Source organism: Callorhinus ursinus, unplaced genomic scaffold, assembly GCF_003265705.2.
Source record: "Callorhinus ursinus isolate GAN/ISIS: 27379988/994484 unplaced genomic scaffold, GSC_fseal_2.0 scaffold6, whole genome shotgun sequence".
Classification (NCBI taxonomy): Eukaryota; Metazoa; Chordata; class Mammalia; order Carnivora; family Otariidae; genus Callorhinus; species Callorhinus ursinus.
The window spans coordinates 40,952,298-40,971,341 of NW_027397068.1; the positions used below are offsets into that span (position 1 = coordinate 40,952,298).

General features: G+C 35.6%; 2 protein-coding genes across 3 annotated transcripts in view; one reads left to right on the top strand and one right to left on the bottom strand.

The window, feature by feature from the left end:
• CLVS2 (clavesin 2) overlaps positions 1 to 19,044 on the top strand; it is a 502,444-nt gene that overhangs the window by 434,055 nt on the left and 49,345 nt on the right. The gene's annotated exons all lie outside the window — the stretch shown is intronic.
• TRDN (triadin) overlaps positions 1 to 19,044 on the bottom strand; it is a 356,769-nt gene that overhangs the window by 243,480 nt on the left and 94,245 nt on the right. For both annotated transcript variants that reach the window (XM_073893863.1, XM_073893862.1), the window contains exons 6-8: positions 9,415 to 9,468; positions 7,566 to 7,625; positions 396 to 566 (exon numbers count right to left, since the gene is read on the bottom strand). In XM_073893863.1, the coding sequence (XP_073749964.1) occupies positions 396 to 566; positions 7,566 to 7,625; positions 9,415 to 9,468 (285 nt within the window). The remainder of the gene's footprint in view (positions 1 to 395; positions 567 to 7,565; positions 7,626 to 9,414; positions 9,469 to 19,044) is intronic.

The following is a 19,044-nucleotide window of genomic DNA, read 5'->3' on the forward strand; positions in this document are numbered from 1 at the left end:
TGCACAAACAATGAATCATGGAACACTGCATCGAAAACTAATGATGTAATGTAATGTATGTGATTAACATAACAATAAAAAATTTAAAAAAAGAAATCCTGTGTCTCAGGAATTTAACATTCATCTTCAGCCTTCAAATAACTTCAGATAACTAACTCAAATCCTCTTTTAAAAATTTCAAAATGCATCTTTAAGATACGTGAATACATTTTAGTCTTCCATAAACGAATTTTAATTCCCACTTATTGCATTTCCTTTCAGATATATTTGCTTATACAAGTCTTTTTCTCCCATTTGAAGTCTGATCTCGGTCTTTTTGAGTTTTTAATTTCACTGTATCTGCTTCTTGCCCAATGTTCTCTTAGGACCTCGGGCCACCTCCTCTGAATGTTTACCTTTCTGTTCATGCTGGGACACAGCCGCAGACTCTTTCCCCTCCTTCTCTTTGGGCTTAGGTGGTGTTTTCTGTACTTCTTTGACTTTTCCAGCTCTTGGCTTCACTTTCTCTTGTTTCCCACCTTTCACTTCCTTTTTAATCTTCTCTTCCGCCTTGGCTTTCCTCTCTTCTATGCAGAGTTAAAGACAAGTTGGATTATTTTTGTTTATTTAGCAACACAGCATTTCATCTTTCATTGGTTGCTAAGAACAATTTAAAAAAGAAAGAAAAGAAAAACAATGGAAAAAATAGCAGCCCTGATATACATACTTGTGACTATTATTATCTAATTTTTATATTGTCTATGAAGTGACATGTTAGAGTACTTAAAAAAAAGTAGCTCACTTACAAGTTGGACACTTTCTTAATTTGTACATGAAAACATTGCCTTTTAGGTAGCTACCAGATTAGCATATCAATAAGGAGCCATTTGAAATACACAAGGGATGTATATACAGGCATGTTCAGTGAAAGGCAAGCCCATACCAAAGAGCCTTTTTAGAAGGATATAATCTTTTTGTTCCACAACACAAATATCTTAAAAGTCATTCAAGAAACTAAACATAGTATTTTTAAAAAATAACTCTTGGGGGTATAAAGGTGAAATCACTTGCACGGGTAGTGACTAAGAGAAATGAAACAATAAAATCCATTAAAGGATACCTCAGAAACACTCAGGCTCTAACGACTTGACTTTAAAGGAGATGGAAAGAGAGCAGAAAATGCAATATTACCTCCTGCTTATCTTAAGTCTGAAATAATAATTCTAATCACTTTTAAAACCCTTACATATATCCTAGTGAACAGAAAGGGCTTTAAATTAGAAAATATGTTAATCACAACATACATGCATATATATATTCTACACACACATATTCTTAATATGATATTCTATGCATTTGGGAGGAAGGAACTAGAAATGTGAACTAATCAGTTTGTGAAACTTTTCAAGTATTTTACAAAAAGCAATAATAATACAGCACACATTTGTGGGGAATTGTTTATATAGATGCTACACACTGGACATGATTTATTCTATGGGACCACACATAATCAATAGACACCACGATAAGTCTATTGCCATGTGACTCTCTCACGTCATTTGTCAATGTAACGGATAGGCTTTATTGTCACTCATGTTGAAAAATTTGATGAAAATATTATAATCAAGTTTTTTTGCTTTAGTACGTTAAGCAATAATTTGAGACTAATGCAAGATGAAATTATGAGGTCCCACGAAGAGAAGAATGAAAATGATAATGTCTGATGCTTACAAAACCAAAATCATCAGTGGTACTGCATTTAATTGAATGAACCAAACTTCCCAAAGCACTGTTTCTCAGAAACTTTGCAGGAAGATGATGCTACTATGTTAAAAGTATAAGGATATTCCTATGATCAAAGAAATTTGGAAACGAAGTTAAATCAGTTTTTTTCACTATGAAATTTCTCAAAGCTAGAGTCTATTGAAAATCTTCAAAAAGGGAGATTATTCTATGCACTGTTTTCCAAAGTTGCTTAGACATAAAACTCTTATACAAAACTCATCCAATTACTCCACAAATTCCCAATGTCTCTGTGGCTTCTGTAACTATATTCAATTGGGGATTTTCTTCTACTTCTTTTAAACCATTTTTAAATTTCCTTTGTTGGCTAGTGCTCTTTCCTACAGCAGATTCATAGATTTCTGTGACTGAAACCATCAGCTCTCTGCAAATGACTTTAAATCAACATAATTCCAAAACCTCACACCAAATATTTATTAATTTCTGGCTACAGAGGAAGTTCCCCTGAGATGCCAGCAACACCTCAGACTCACACAATTCATCAATGTTCACCTAACGAACTCTTCCAGAGAGCTTAGCATGGCGTGGGCTCAGAGCGAGTTGCTGGAGCTCTGAAGATTAGCAGGATAAAAAAGGTTAGGATGGCGTTTAAAATCCTGCAAGATCGGGTTTCATCCTTTTTTTTTTTAAAGATTGTATTTATTTATTCGAGAGAGAGAGAATGAGAGATAGAGAGCACGAGAGGGAAGAGGGTCAGAGGGAGAAAAAGACTCCCTGCCGAGCAGGGAGCCCAATGTGGGACTCGATCCCAGGACTCCAGGATCATGATCTGAGCCAAAGGCAGTCGCTTAACCACTGAGCCACCCAGGCACCCAGAGCTGGTTTCCTCCTATCTCTCCTCTCATAGCACCTTTCCAAAATTTCTTCCTCCACTAGACTACTTTCTTTTTCTTGAATGTCTCATGCATTTTCTACATGTCAAACATCTCCAGGCTTCATTTTTTATGGTTGCTGTGTTTTCCGCATATATAAATTTCTTTGCGCTCAGTGCATATGGAACAAAGGGCACGGCCATTGGAATTAATCTTTCCTTCACCTGAGCTTCAGTTTGCCTCAATTTTTATTAAAGCACATCTGCTTCTCCCCATTATATATCTTGTATTACAAATGATTGTTCACACATCGCTCTTCCTTACCAGACAGAGCAACTTGAGGATAGGAACTATGTTATTCATTTTTGTGGCATCATCATGTCTAGCACAGTGATTTTTTCAGGGAAAACACAAAATAAATGTTTACTGAATTAGCACGTTTGATCAAGAAGAGAGAACAGTACATGTTTCACTGTACAATAAACAGATTGCATATGTAAACGTGTTTAAAATGAACTTGACAAAACTTGAAAAATTTGCCAAATTTTTCTTGCTTATACTTTTTTGTGTGTGAAATTGTAATTTTTGTTACATTAAATGACACCTACCCACTTGTAAGTAGCTCTTGATTTAACCATAACTTCACACCATGGAATTAAAATATATGAAATTCAGATCTACCTTTAATGCCATAATAATTTGTAAATGAGCAAAGATAATCTTCTTCAAGGCCACATCTAAAACAAACTCATTTTTATCAATGGTTTTAAGTATAAAAATAACAAAATTTTCCTTACCTCTTTTAGACATTTGTCAGTGAGCTTCATATTTGAAACAAGTAAGTTTACCCCACATTAAAATGGGTAAGAACTCAACAATGATGTGGATATAACAGGGTAAATACCGTGAAACTAAAGCAACATTGAACTGCTATTCATTTTTATCAAATGGGTAGGTGTTCTTAAATTTTATGTCGAAATACTTTTCCTGTTGTTGTTTCTTTTTTCCTTTTTTTTTTTTTAAGAATTTAACTGACATTTGGATTGAGGAGCTCACTAAGGAATGATAAAGCAAAATGTATTGTCACGCCTGTATTCCAATCACCCAGTTCTGTTTAGGAGGATATTTAATTTATGATTTTTGTCAAATAAAAAATAAGATGTTCTAGTTAAAAGAAAGACATCAGTATATTTAATTCACTTGGGAATTAGCCTTGCCCATTAGTGACTGTACTAGAATCAAAATGTCTAATGCCAAAGTAGGGAAATCACATTATCCAATAAACATATTAACATACTATTCACTTTTGGAGTTAGGATATGACAAATTTCAACTCATTCATTAAAGAACTGCCAACTGCTTCATCTCTCTGTTTCTCAGTTTTCCTCATTAAAAAAAAAATTACCACTGGAGCTATTTTTTCCTTTAAGGAAGCTGTGAGGATAAGTAAAATAATGTGAACAAAAGAATTTGTACACTGCAAAAGAAGTACATTGGAATTTCTAATATTAAATCCTCATATCCTGAATTCCTAGAGCTCATTAGAGTTTTCCTAGAACTTAGAGTTTGATGTATAGAAAGAACTACTATATTATACTCATTTTACAGATGAGAAATCTAGGAATGAAAAACCATTTGCCAAACATGGTGCAACTAATAAGGCAGAAGTAGAAGCAGTAGAAGCAAAATGACTAACCCATTTCCTCATTACAGTAAATTGCATAATATTATTCATATTAATCTCTGAGGATGATTTCAAAATGTACTTTAAGACATATGGAGGGAGATATACATATACAGAAACCAGTGAGAACAATAGAAAGTCTTCTGAAAGTGATCAATAAGTAGTAACCGCCCCTACTTCATCAAATACACACATATCTGAAGATCATCATTTTCCAGACAGTTCGACAGGCTGGCCTGGACTTGGCTTACTCCACTTACTTCTCTTGCCATCATCTCTTCTTCTACTTCTTCCCTGTCTTTGTTATTTTTAAAGAACTATAGGAATAGGCTAGTTTTCACAATAATATGAGGTCCTACACATGTACCAGGGAGGAACAGAGAGTTGCTGCTCTTGGAAATGCTGTGCTTGAAACAGATTATAAAATGTGCTGTGTTTCACGGGAGTGCCTCTGGCAATCAAAGTCTTCAGAGGGAGATTTTACTTTAACTCTGGTCATACCTCTCAAATACAATAGGTTATCTTTGTTTCTAACTTAATTATCATACACTATAATGAATACCTTTTCAATCTTATTCTGTTTTCCCCCAAATTACCCATTACACAAAGATAATTTCTTATGTATTTCCTATGTTCTTAACATAATGTATATATACATACATAAAATAAAAAGGAAACATATTTGGGTGTGTATATACATGTATGTATATATACATGTGTATATACATACATGTATATACATATATAGGTTGCCTATACATATACATATTTGCCTATACATATTTGGGTGTGTGTATATACATATATGTATATACATATATAGGTTGCCTACATGTATCTCCTGATAAGAATATAAGTATGTAAATAAAATATTTGTGATTTGTGGCAGGCCAGGCTGACTCAAGATGGCCTGCCCGTGACCTCCACTTTCTGGTATTCATATGCTTATGTCATCTTCTCCCCTTGAATATGGGCTGGCCAATGCATTTGCTGCTAACCAATAACATGTGACTTCCATGATTATTCTACATAAGATTATCTCTGTTTTACTAGATGATTCTCTCTCTTGTTAAGTTTGATGAAGCCAGCTATATATTAGTGAGACTCATGTGGCAAGGAACTGAGAATGGCTTCCAGCCAACAGTCAGAAAGCATGGAGGCCCTGATTCAACAGGTTTTGAAGAACTGAATCTTGCCAACAATCATGTAATGAACTTGGAAATTGTCCTTCCCCAGTTGATCCTTCAGATGGGACTGTAGCTTTGTTAATACATTGATTACAGTCTTGTGAGACATCGTGAAGCCGAGGACCAAGCTAAGCCATGCCCAGAGTTTTGACCCACAAAAGCTGACATAATTAATGTGTGTTGACCTAAGTTTCTAAATTTGTGGTAATTTTTTCATAGCAATAAATAACTAGTACCGTATTAAATAGATATTTTTGAAGGAATAATTGATGCTTGAAGACCTTTATTTATCTTTGGAAAGAATACTAGACTTTTACTCAGTTCACTTGGGGTTTTGTCTTAGTTTAATTGCATACTAGTTATATAATCTGCGAAAATTGTTTTTTCTCCCTAAAGGTCAGTTTCTTCATTTGTTTAGTTAGGAAATTAGGTAAGATGGTCTCTAACATCCCTACCAGCTGTAAGATTTCATATATATATGAATTTATTTTCCTTCAAATCTGTCCAAAAGAAGAGAACCAAATAGAATATAATAATATATATTTAATTATAAATTTCATCTTAAGACTAAATTCATGCTACCTTCCAGGAAACAATCTTAGTTTATAATCCATCTATCTTAATAAAATGATATTTGGTTATCTCATGAAAAATTTAGTAAAAATATATCTGCCTCAAATATTTAATTATTTTGCATTGTGTAGGTAAACACATTGAATTTTGAAAGTAGATTCCAATGTTTATTTGAATTAGTCCCTTGAAAACACTCAATTGAGATTTCTAAAATGTACTGGTCACATAAAACCTATATTTTAAAATAGGAAGAGGAAATTTAAATTCAGGACATAAGATTGAACTATCAGAATCCATATTTTAACATCAAACAATTGGCAAATAAATTGAGAATATGAAATTTTTAATTTAGTATTTTTGGAATCCTCCAAAATACATAACATTACATTGATATTCTAATTGTTTTTTGGGGGGGTATATTATTAAGATACTTTTGGTCTTCAATGGCTTAAAATATCAATCAAGATATATGCATTATCCTTTCTTCTTGAAGAAAATAAATCCGAATTTGAATCTTCTAAAATTAACTCGTAGTGTACTACTGGTCAAAAGCTGTAAACCAACTATGTTGTGCTACTTTCCTATCTCTACAGTAGCAAATTACTACAAACTTAGCTGCTTAACACAATATCCATTTAATATCTCCCGATTTCCAAAGTTCAAAAGTCTTGGCACAATGTGGCTCAACTAAGTTTTCTGCTTAAGGTTCACAGGTTCACAGGGCTAAAATCAAATTGCCAACAGAGCTGCATTTTTTACTGGAAGCTCTGGGGAAGAGTCAATTTATTCAACCTGCTGACAAAATTCTTTTTACGTTGTCCACATGCTCCCCTCTATTTTCAAGCCAGCAATGGGGGGCAAATCCTTCTCACACTTCAAATCTTTCTTTCTCTTGTGTCACATATCTATGCTTTAAAGATTCATGAGATTACATTGAGCCTACTTGAATAATCCAGGATAATCTCTGTATTTTAGATCAACCTTAAATACTACAAAGTGCTCTTTGCCATGTAATATAATATACCTATGGGGATGACAGCAAGTGGTAAAGGTCTTGGGGTTCCAAATTCTTCCCACCACATGTGGAAAAGCCTTTCAACTTCTTCTCACATGTTCAGAGGCTCTATTATTTTAAATATTTAGTTTTATTGTTCTTTAAAATATTAAATTTTAAATGTAAGACCAAATTAATTTTTATGTAAAGGAAATGCTGAATGCTTATAATCATCCAGTTCTCTGACACCCAAAATATAATCTTTTCAATAAAAATAATTCAGTTATAGAAATAATAAAGGGGGTGGCGCCTGGGTGGCTCATTGGGTAAAGTGTCCAACTCAATCTCAGTTCAGGTCTTGATCTCAGCATTATAAGTTCAAACCCTGTGTTGGAGTCCATGATGGGTATGAAAAAGAAAGAAAAAGAAAGAAAGAAAGAAAGAAAGAAAGAAAGAAAGAAAGAAAGAAAGAAAGAAAGAAAGAAAGAAGGAAGGAAGAAGGGAAGGAAGGAAAGAATAAACGGAAAAGTTACCTTTTGCCATTGTCTTTGTTTCTGGTTTTTCTTTTTTCTCACTTTTTTCCTTGTGAGTTGCTTAAACAGAAAATTTTATATTAGTACATACTTTTAAGTAGATTTCAAGACCAAGCTTTCTCTTTACCTCAATTTTTATAACCATCAAAATCATGAACTATTTTGAAGATGGATGACATTAATAAGCCTGATTTAGAAATAAAAAGGTACTAATGTAATAATAACTGTTTAAAATCCAATTTAAAATACTTGGCATTAAGATTTAGAAAGCATTTTGAAAGCTAGTCTCACTCTCCTTTTTAAAGTTATTATTCTAAATAGATAAAGTTTTCAGGAAAGACGAACTGAGAGAGCAAATTTATAATAATTTGATAACATCAAATTATTTGATAACATCAAAAGATGTTATTTTATCAGGAAGAAGCATCTCTTTATGATTAATTAAGATAAATATTTAAATCAGAATTAGAGCTTTGATTCATAACAGTGTTTCACAACAAGGACATAATTGACATTTGGGGAAATAATATCTTACTATAAGGGACTATCTTATGCATTAAAAAAATGCTTAGGATTTCTCATCCCTGCTTTACCAAATGTCCTTCACTCTAATGAAGGTTTTTCTAAATAATCAATCCCTAAGAAATAGCATCTTTGGTAGAGAACAACCAGTAAAGTATAACATAATCACAAATGATTACTGATCGAGTGTAGCTTCTTAATTGAATAGGATTTGACACGATATCTGAAACATTATACCTTTTCATCATTATGTAATAAATTAATAAATCAATATGAATTTATTTCACTAACTTCTATTAAGTAAAGGAACCCTGAGACATACAGAAGCATGTGCAGGTTAGCCACTGTTCAAATGTATTAAACTGTGTGTGGTTTGGTAGTTTCCCAAACCACCATATATTTTTCTGTCTATTCCCGCAGACAGAAACCCTAACTTTAAATACAAAACCTGAGAAAAATATCTGAAAAAGTGACAGACCAGGAAAATATACCCAAATGACATGCACAAATATTATCAGGAGAAATGGGTAATGAATGTGAACACTTAAATAAGAAATAGACTTCGCTAAAATTCATATTTAAAAACTTCAATCTACAAATAATAAGCAGTTTAAATATATCATGGAAGAAAATATCTCCATTTAAATACCATGAAGCTTTTTTTTAAAAAGAATTAGGAAAATATCCACTTACTGATACAGAAAGATCTCTAAAGTATATTATTAAATTACAAAAGCCAGAATATAGGACACATTAAATTTTGCGTAAAAAAAAACAGGGAGAAACAGTAATCTATATTATCTTATGAATGCATATTGAGGCTTTGAAAGATGCACGTAAAACTCATAAAAGTGGTTTATTGTGTGTATGTGTGGGTAGGATGGAATGGGATCTGGAAGGCTGAGAACAGGCAGAAGGAAGCTTTTCACAATGTCTCTGTATTTGTTAAACAAGGAGTCTGCATTGCAGATTCTAAACAAATACATACAAATTAAATTTTTTAAAAAATTCCAGTCCTATAGGTAATCAAAGAATGCAAGTTAAAGTAAGGAAGTATACTTTCTTACCTATCAAATGGACAAATATTTTGTGAAATAATATCCTCATTGTTGGCTAAGGCAGTCTCACAACTGCCAGGAGAAAAAAAGATACATTTCTAGAGAGTAAATTGGTAACAGAGTTTGAGTCTCAACCTAGGAATTACTCTTTATAGATTCAATTCTAAGGAAAATATCACAATATAATTTTTAAAAATCCGATGTAAAAAAGAAGAGTTCAAAAGGGGGAGGGGCCAATGTGTAAGAACAGAGTAAGAATAACTCCATACCTTTCTTTGCAGATTTTTCTTTTTCTTTTACTTTTTCTTTTTCTCGGTGTGCAACTGGAAAGAAACAGACAATACTTTTTCACTTAAATAAAGGGAATAAATAATGAAATGTTTGCATGGCAATTTTTGATGTCAAAATGTTATCTGCTGCTTTTGAAAAAATTTTTTAACTGGAATGAGGTTTTACATATTTAGATGTTTAAATATTAAGGTAACTATAAATTTTTTATTTCTACTTTCATTTCATATCCAAGCACGAACTTGTACCAAAACCAGGTCTGATTGCAAAGGTAAGAATAGACCTCAGCTTCTCCAAACCTTTAACTTCAATACCATGTAGTAGAAAACTTTAAAAATGTATCATGCTATATGCCAAAGAAGCCCAGCTCAACCCTGGAGAAACATCAAAATATAAAGACAGAAATACAGAGAAATAATTTTCTGAATCTATGCGAAGTATAATCAACATAAATTGTCCGTGTTACTCTTCTACAGAAACATTCACACTAAAAATTTTGAAAAATATACTGGCATGAGACTAGAACGACACCAAATCCTTTTAAAGAAAACTAAATTTAATTTACTATGAGCTGTGATTCAATTAATTAATGCAGTAGGGCTCAAATTTAAGTAAAAATCTTTCTCCACAATTTAGTCATAACTCTTATTAATAGCATGTCCAGTTGTCAGACTAGAAACAAGGGAGTCATCCAGGATTCATCTCTCATTTTCCACTTTTGTTCATTTGCCAACCTCTTTCAATCTACCTGTCAATGTTCTTCTTACACATCTTTTTTTTTTTATCCAATATTACATTCTTCACCTGTCATTTATTTACACAAAAACAAAGAAAGCACCTATGTGCTAAAGATTGCTAGGCAAGACGGACTCTATCCCTGTCATTGTGATGTCAACAAGCTGAGGAGTAATGGAAGTTAGACAAACAACTGCAAAAGTAGTTAATGGCACTTGGTATAATTGCCATGAAGGAAATAATCAGGTAGCATTCAGAGACCTACACTAGTCTGTGTATTTAGGGAATGTCCCTTGGTAGAAGTGACATTTAAAGATGTGAAAGGTGAGAAGAATTAATCTAGTAAGGGAATGGGAAGGTAAAAGGGAAAGAGACCATTTTAAAATTTGCAGTAGAATGCCCTTCTTGCTATATTCTTACTGCAAATATTGTTATAATACTAGTCTAACTATTCTCTTGAACCTTTAGATTGAGATTTTTCTCTCTCAGAGTAACCTTTCTAACAGGAAAATCCTATTATACTATTGACCTGTTACATACATTAGGATCGCCCTCATGGCCTAGCATGGTATCTATTACATAGTAGGTGCTATATGAAATCTAAAAATATTTTGTTGCTTTAATGATTTGGTATTTGCTCATCAATGCAATCTTATCTCCATGAATTTCCCCTTGAACTTTACATTGCAGTTATAGCAAAATGATTGTAGCTCCGCACGCATACCACGTACCCTTCTCTCTCCTTGCCTGTGCCTTCCACCTAGAATTTCTACTCCCACACTTCCCCTTGTCAATGCGCCCTTTCAGTCCTGACTCACTTGCCTCCTCCACTGTGAAATGTTCTTTGATCTCTACTTATTTCATACACCAACAGGACCATGTGCATAATTCCATTTCAACAATTAAATAATAATACTGCCATTGTTCCTATATCTGACTCCCTAGTAGGTGAAATCTCTTTAAAGACTACACCATGTTATTTTATTGTTTATCCCTGGCTCATCACATGATGTCTGCCCCATAGTGGAGTTTTAATAGATTTTTCTTTGAGGGAGCCAAATTTTAAAATATTATAAGAAAAACTACTTTCATCTTCTAATACAATTCTATTTATTAACGATATGGTGTAGATATTATAAGCACTGCTTGCTTCTGGCCATCAAAAATTTTACAACTTATCAAAATTTCTTAAATAATCAAAACCCACTGAGAAACAAAAGAAAAAAATACACCTTAGAACATCTAGGCATCATTTTTTCCTTATGTTTAATAGTCCTTTTAGGTGCTTCTGAGTTACTAAGCTCAATATAAATATCTCACAAAATAAACAGAGGACATCAGCATTCACACATGACCACCAGTAGCTTATTTTGGTTCTTTTGGATCACTATTAATTAAGCTAAAAACCAAAGGAGAATCTTGGCAAAAACAAAGCCTCTTTTAAAAGTTCTCTAGGGGGAACCAAGTTTGCATGAGATAAGCTGTGCTTTTGGAACCTGATTGGCAGGATCCCCAGGAGAACACCTAATCTGTGTCTCTGCTTCTGTGAGGGACCAGACCTCACCCACCTCAGACAGCTGGTTGTCCATTCCACTAAAGGATTTTCTGGCTGACGTGTGCACAGGCATAAATGGAGGAATTAATACAAAATCAAAAGAGCAAGGGGGCTGAATTCAAACTCAAATTAGCATATTAATGCCTCATTCCTGTTACCCTGGGGGAAAATCTGGTTCCTCACAGTCTAAGTTTTGATTTACAGACACAATCCTGTATGCTGGAATTTCATTATCCCCCACAGAAATGGTGCCATAACATTGCTCAGTGGAACAGCTGGACCCATGTGCTCTAGGGAGCCGTTCAAAATGGCAGACAGCCACTAATGCTTCTTGGATGAAAACTTCAAACTTTGGCAAGACGGAGCTCAGACACGAAGTTTTAAAATTTCATTTATCAAAACAATGCAACCATCAGTAACTGCCTTAATAATCACGTTAAAATAAAAAAAAATAAAGAATTTGCCACAACAACTTCATTTGCTAGTGCACCTCCTCTTTGCATAGAAACTACAACCAGTTCTCATATGCTAGAAGAAAAAAGTACTTTCCTTGTCATCAGCTCTGTTTGGCAAGTTACATCTTAGCTAGGACGCTTTTAGCTCAGGACAAAATAAGCTTGTTGCACCTGCTGGAGCTTAATTTGTTTGTCATCCTTATTTACAAGAAACAAAAGTCCCTTCGGTATACTGATAATTAAAAACAAATGGAATCCACCAGTTGGACTGGCCCTGATGTTTGGCATCGGAGTTGGCATGGCCCTGCTGTTCCTGCACTTGCCCAGACTCTGACCTTTCCCTGACCAGAACATTCGGCTCAACTTAACTCTGCTGCAGTCTCTTGCCCATCCCATGTGGTCCCTCTCCAGCACTCTGCAAGCTGTGCTCTGTGCTTTTACAGAGCTTGGCCCTGGCAACCTGCCAAACAGGCCCTGTGTCCTTTTCTGAATGTACCAGAGCTCATAGTGCACCTGACCCTGAGGTTCTTATCAGGCAAACCTTCCCTAGGGGCCAAGCAGTAGGCATTCAGGGCCAGGTTGGTTGAGCTCTTTGCTTATCTCTCTGTTCTTAGTTGGAAAAAATCAAAAGTTTGGCATCAAAATTTATTCAGTATTAATTTGAAGAGGCTTTAGCCAACACTAAACAAAATGTCAGATGTCGTGGGGCACCTGGGTGGCTCAGTCGTTAAATGTCTGCCTTTGGCTCAGGTCATGATCCCAGGATCCTGGAATCAAGTCCTGCATCGGGCTCCCTGCTCAGCGGGGAGCCTCCTTCTCCCTCTCCCACTCCCCCTGCTTGTGTTCTCTCTTTCGTTGTATCTCTCTCTGTAAAAAAAATAAATAAAATCTTTTAAAAAAATCTGTCTCTTGGTCAGTATGCATGTCTCTGTATGTTTTTATTTATTTATTTTTGTAACTAATCTATAGAATTTCCATTCTGTGCTAAGGCAAGATGACCTACACATTCTAAGCGATAATGATGAACTCAATAGGAAAGCACTCTTGAGTAGAGAGACTGTCAAAGATTATGTTACTCATTCTTCCTAAAGGATTATTTTATCATTTTTTAATTTAAAATAAGCACACAATTTTAGAGCTGATAAGAACCTAAGAGATCCATTAGCCTGAACTTCTTTGTCCCTGGATAAGAAAACACTGCCTCAAAAGAGTCTACAGCAGAGAAGAGTAAGAATATCATGATCAGATTTCCAAACTAGTACTCTTCCTCCAAAACTATGCTACCTTGTCCAGGCAGATCTGTGCAGCCTAGAAACTTGTTCTTATGAGCCAAAGTGTGCTGGCTGGAGTCTCCAAGCATGTTATCCACAGTCCACCCTGCAATAATATACACACTTCTTTTTCACAATAAAATTACATTTGTTTATGTATTAAAATGCAGATTAGGCCAATTACCCAAAGATATAAAGCTCATCTGATATATCCTCCAGATCGCAAAGTACATATTTAAGTTCCAAAATATTATTTTTACTCTCAAATCTGATTGAATTGTGTGGGTAATGTCCCCTTCAAACGGGGCTCCGTGGCTACCGTCAGAACTGTAATCAACTCCTCCAAAGTAAGCAATCACTATGGAGGTGACATACAGCTTTGTGAGGAGCCTTCTTGCCTCCCACTTTCCAGGTTTATCTTTCACAGCTGCCAGAGAGACAAAGGAAATATATGTGGTACTTTAAAGGGTCAATTAAGTATGGTGCAGAGAGGGCAAAAGTAAAAGTTTATACAATACAGACGGACTAAATCAGTTTGTAGTCTCTGAGAGCATCTTTATAAGGGGCTCCAGGATCTTTAGATACATTTTAAGGTCCTGTCCTCTTTGGCTTTTGATCATCATCTTCAGCAAAATCCTTTGCCAGCCTATGATTCCAGTCCTATAATGGTTTCCCAGAAACAACCCTAAACCAGTCAATCAGGATTATTATTCTAAATTACCCTTTTAAAAAAATCTTCTTCTGACTCATGCGAGACTGTTATGCATTGAATTGCATAGTCTCAAAAGATGTGTTGAAGTCCTAATCCAGTACCTCAGAATGTGACCTTAGTTGGAAATAGCCTTTGAGATGTAATCAGGTTAAAATGAAGTCATTACAGTGGTCTTTAATTCAATATGACTGGAGTCCTTATGACAAGGGGAAATTTGTACACAGACACTGATATGCACAGAGGGAAGAAACAGAGATGCAAGGAGAACATCTCTGAAGGCAGAGATTGGAGTGGTTCATCTACAAGTCAAAGATTGCCAGCCAACCACCGGGAGGTAGGAGAAGCATGGAATAGATTCTCCTTTACAGCTTTTTGAGGTAATCGATCCTGCTGAAATCTTGATGTTGGAGACAATATATAAGCACTATATTTTTCAATTGATGGTAGCAAATAAATTTAATCAACCTCTGTAACTCTGAAACAATAAATTTCTGTTATTTTAAGCCAATCAGTTTTTGATACTTTGCTACCGGAGCCCTAGGAAACGAGTACCAATACTAATCATTCAGGTTCTCTTGTGCTCTTCTAACCAAGTTCTCACCTGGTTCCTTGAAGACTGACCCTTGACCTAGGTCTTATGTCTTCCATTTTAGGTTCCAGAGTGTTCATCTAAATCTTAAGCCATCCATTCCTCTAAGGCTTTACCAGAAAACTGCAGTTAGACCTACTCAGCAACTGAGGCAGCCAGTTGTCTCCTCCAGGATCTCTGTTTGTGGAGTACTCACATGATGGTATAATTGTGTGTTTGCTGTTTTAGATCTCTCATTGGACTAGGTCTTATTCATTATTGAATTTTTAGTGCCCCGTATGGTGTTTGGCACAAATTAAGTACTGTGAATAACTTAATGTGTATTGTTGCCTAATGGCTATGACCAGTTTTTTCCATCTACAATAGCTGCCTGTGAGGATAACCCCGTTTCCACTGACTGGTCCACTTTGATGTTGACCACATGCCATTAATCAGCATACACTTCTGCCATGTGAACTTCTTCCCCACTCCTAAGGTCAGTTCTTCGCCTGAACACTAAGCAATTCAGGTTGATGTAGCAAATACCTATTGTTTTGAACGCCCAAAAAAACTCCTTTTGTCTAGGAGCCATCTTGGATAAAGTTCTCCCATCTAGTTATACATTTACCAACCAGGTTCCAGTCTCTTCTTGTTTATTCTAGGAGTAAATTGACATGTTTAATAGTTAAATAAAAGCCCAAATATTATCTGAAAAATAACAATAAAATTTGCAATTGCAAAAAACCCCAAGGCAATATGCAATAAATAAAACTAAATGAAAGAAAAAAATGGAAGAAAATACAAAATATATTAGTGTTTATCTTTGGATAATTGACTGTGGTTGTTTTTCTTTCTTTTTTGCATTTCCAAAATTGTCCAAATTAATCTGGATTACTTTAATCTATATTATTATGTTATAAATTTTATTGTGTTTCCTAATTACATGTTACAGATTGTCATTGTTTTAATATGGAGCTTACTATCAAATTCTTCAATTGTTGCTGACCGAATAAATTTGACATTACAATAGCCCAATTAAAGCTGAATAATTATATATATTTGAAAATAAACATAGAAATGTGCAAGGAAAAAATTGTCAATAGGAGTCCAGTAGAGATTAACAAAATAGGGACATAAATGCTTCATTAGTTAGTTCATTCATTATTTCAATGTTTATTGAATGTGTTTCATGTGTTGGGTACTTTGCTAGACGTTAGAGACATTTTTAATTTGATATAAGCACACAAATTCAGAGCTGGTAGGAATCTGAAAGACCATTGGGCTCGCATCTCTTTGTTTATAAATAAGAAAACACAGAATCACAAGAGGAAATGACAAAAAATGACCTAGAACATACATGAAGACACACATAGTTCCTGCTGTGACGGTCCATCTGAGAGTCAAAGAAATGAACAGGAGACGTGCCCAGTGACTCCACAAGAAGGGCCTGCTGGCTGAAGAGAAGGGTGCATACAGAAGCACAGAGCTGTGAGATGGCACTGGAGCCTGTTTAGGGACTCTTCAACAGTGCAGCTGCCTAAGGCACAGGCACTGTGGGTAGGTCTGTGCTGTCCTGGTGGGGGCAGCAGGCGCCAAGTTGAGAATTGAGGGGGTTGAGGAGGAGGTTCAGAGTAGGGAAGTTATGTGGAAAAGCACACAAAGCTGGACATTTCTATGGCTATTACTGATCATATGAGGAGAGTCTTCTACGCTATGGTAGAAAATAAGGCTTTTATCTCTAAGGCACTGTGATGACAACAGTTGGATTGAAGCCTGTGAGTGTCATGATCAGCACAAACTTAAGGGGTAATTCAGAGAAATCAGCTAAGAAATGACTGTCTTAAGAGCGCCTGGGTGGCTCAGTCAATTGAGCAGCTGGTGCTTGATCTCAGTTCAGGTCCAGATCTCAGGGTCATGAGTTCAGGTCCCATTTGGCCTCCATGCTGGGCATGGATCCTACTTAATGAAAAGAAAGAAGGAAGGGAGGAAGGAAGGATGGGAGAGGGAGGGAAGGAGGGATGGAGGAAGGAAGGACTGTCTTAATCTAACTGAGAAATGATTGTGGAGGAGATAGCAGTGGAAGAGGTGAGAATAGGAAAATTATGGTAAAGAGGAAGTATGACAAGGGACGGAACAGGACCGCTTGTTGTGCCGAAAGAGTCCAAGATTTTTATGGCAGGACTGTCACTCAAATATCTTCTGAAATGAGTCATATTAAATGTCCACCACAGGAGTGATAAGAGTGGTGAAGACTATGGTAAACAGTAGGTGCAGGACCCACCCAAAGACATCCACATGTACAGTATTTTACAATACAGCCTGGTCACTGGAAACTGCTGTGAACTGTACCGTGAGTTTAACTGACAGCGATTCTAACCCTGGCTAATCATTTGAATCATTAGAAGAGTTTGACTAAAACCCTGGCCTCACCTCCCCAAAAACATTAATGGTCCCAGAATGGAGTCTGCAATGGCTATATATATATATATATATATATTTTTTTTTTTTAAACTATCCAGATGACTCTAAAGTCCATCAAGTCCATACCACCCCTGGCAAATAGGACCCCTCCTTCTGCAGCTTGAATAGCCTGGGCGGGTAGGATATCTACTACTGTGACCAATAATACAGAGGGATGAAGACATTCTGTGCAGTGGAACTTCACACGGGCTTCAAATACACTGAGTGAAAGAAGTCTGTTAGTTATCTGTGTTAAGTCAGATGACAGTTGTGTAGGAGGGTCCAGAGACTTTTCACGCTCTACTTCTTCAGTCTTTTCAAATATCAAAATTAATTAACCACTTGGGCTACTAAATTAATCAATGTTTTAAATGAAATGTGAAGAGATTATCCAATATAAAAATACTTGAGGTATTCAGGCCATTCTCAAGTCTTTGATTTAAGGTACATGCACACTGAGTATGAATTTTTAATGAGTTTATATTAAAATATCTTAAGGAAATTATGGCACTGTCGTGGCCACACATGAATGTCATCCTACTTCTAATATGACTAAACTCTTCACATATCCTCATCAGGAAAAAAACAAAAAGAAACAAATGAACAAATATCTGGCTTACTAAAATAAACCAAAAATAATGGAAAGAAACCTGAATACTTCCTCCAAACTTGAATTCCCTAATAATAATTTTACACTTTACTTTTGCTATGCTGATGGCTAAAGTTTTATAAAAACTCTTATGACAGTGTTGCTATAGTAAATTTGGTCAATTTTGCCATCCTATGATTCCTCTCTTTAAATACTTATATTTTGTACTTCGCTATCTCTGTCCTTTCTAGTATCTGACTGGTGTGTACTCTTGTTAAAGTGTAGCTCGGTGGGGTGGTTTAAATAATGACCCCAAAAAATGCATCTATGTCTTAATCCCTGGAACTGTGAATGTTACCATACATGGCAAAAAAGGATTTAGCAATGTGATTAAATCAAGGATCTTGAGATAGGGAGATTATCCTAGATTATCTAGGTGAGCCCTAAATGCAACCCCCTATATCCTTGCAATAGGGAGTCTGAGGAAGATTTGACGACGGAAGAGAAGGCACTGTGACCACAGTGGCAGAGATTGGAGTGATGCAACCACAAACCAGGTATAGCAGCCCCGGAAGCTAAAAGAGGCAAGGAACAGATTCTCTCCTAGAGTCCCTGAGGTAGTTTGGCTCTGATGACAACCTGATTTGGACCCAGTGAAACTGATTTTAGATTTCTGGCCTCTAGAACTATAAGATAATAAATTTCTATTGTTTCAAGACACCCCACTTTTGGCAATTTGTTACAGCAGCCACAGGAAACTAACACACCCATTTGGCATTTCTACCAAAAGAATAAGTACTGTCAGGTCTCATTTCTCATTTTGTTAAGTGTAGCAGTAATGGTGAAGAGACTTAGAGGTGGATCCAGTTTATTAAGTACATGATGCCTGCTATGCAGGGAGGCCATCAAGCAAGACAAGTTCAGGCTCTGTGGAAGTACAAGCAGATCAGTGAAGTTGATTAGCAGATTACAAGGTTCCAACCGTGGGGCTTCAGAGAAAAATTCAAGATTGTCTAGCTGTGAGAAAATTCTAGTACAGACCCTTAGACACAATGGAGCCAAAAAGAAGAAAGAAAATGGGAAGGCGGGGATAGTGGGAAAGCCACGTGTTCTTAAGTTAGAGAAATCTGAGATTAACATTTGGCTCTACAACTTAATAAACACATGAGACATTGAGAAAAATCATTAAGTTCAGATAAACCTCAGTATTCTTAGTTTTAAGTGGGTTTGTAGCTACCATGTTGGATTCTTCCATGAAGGTTAAGT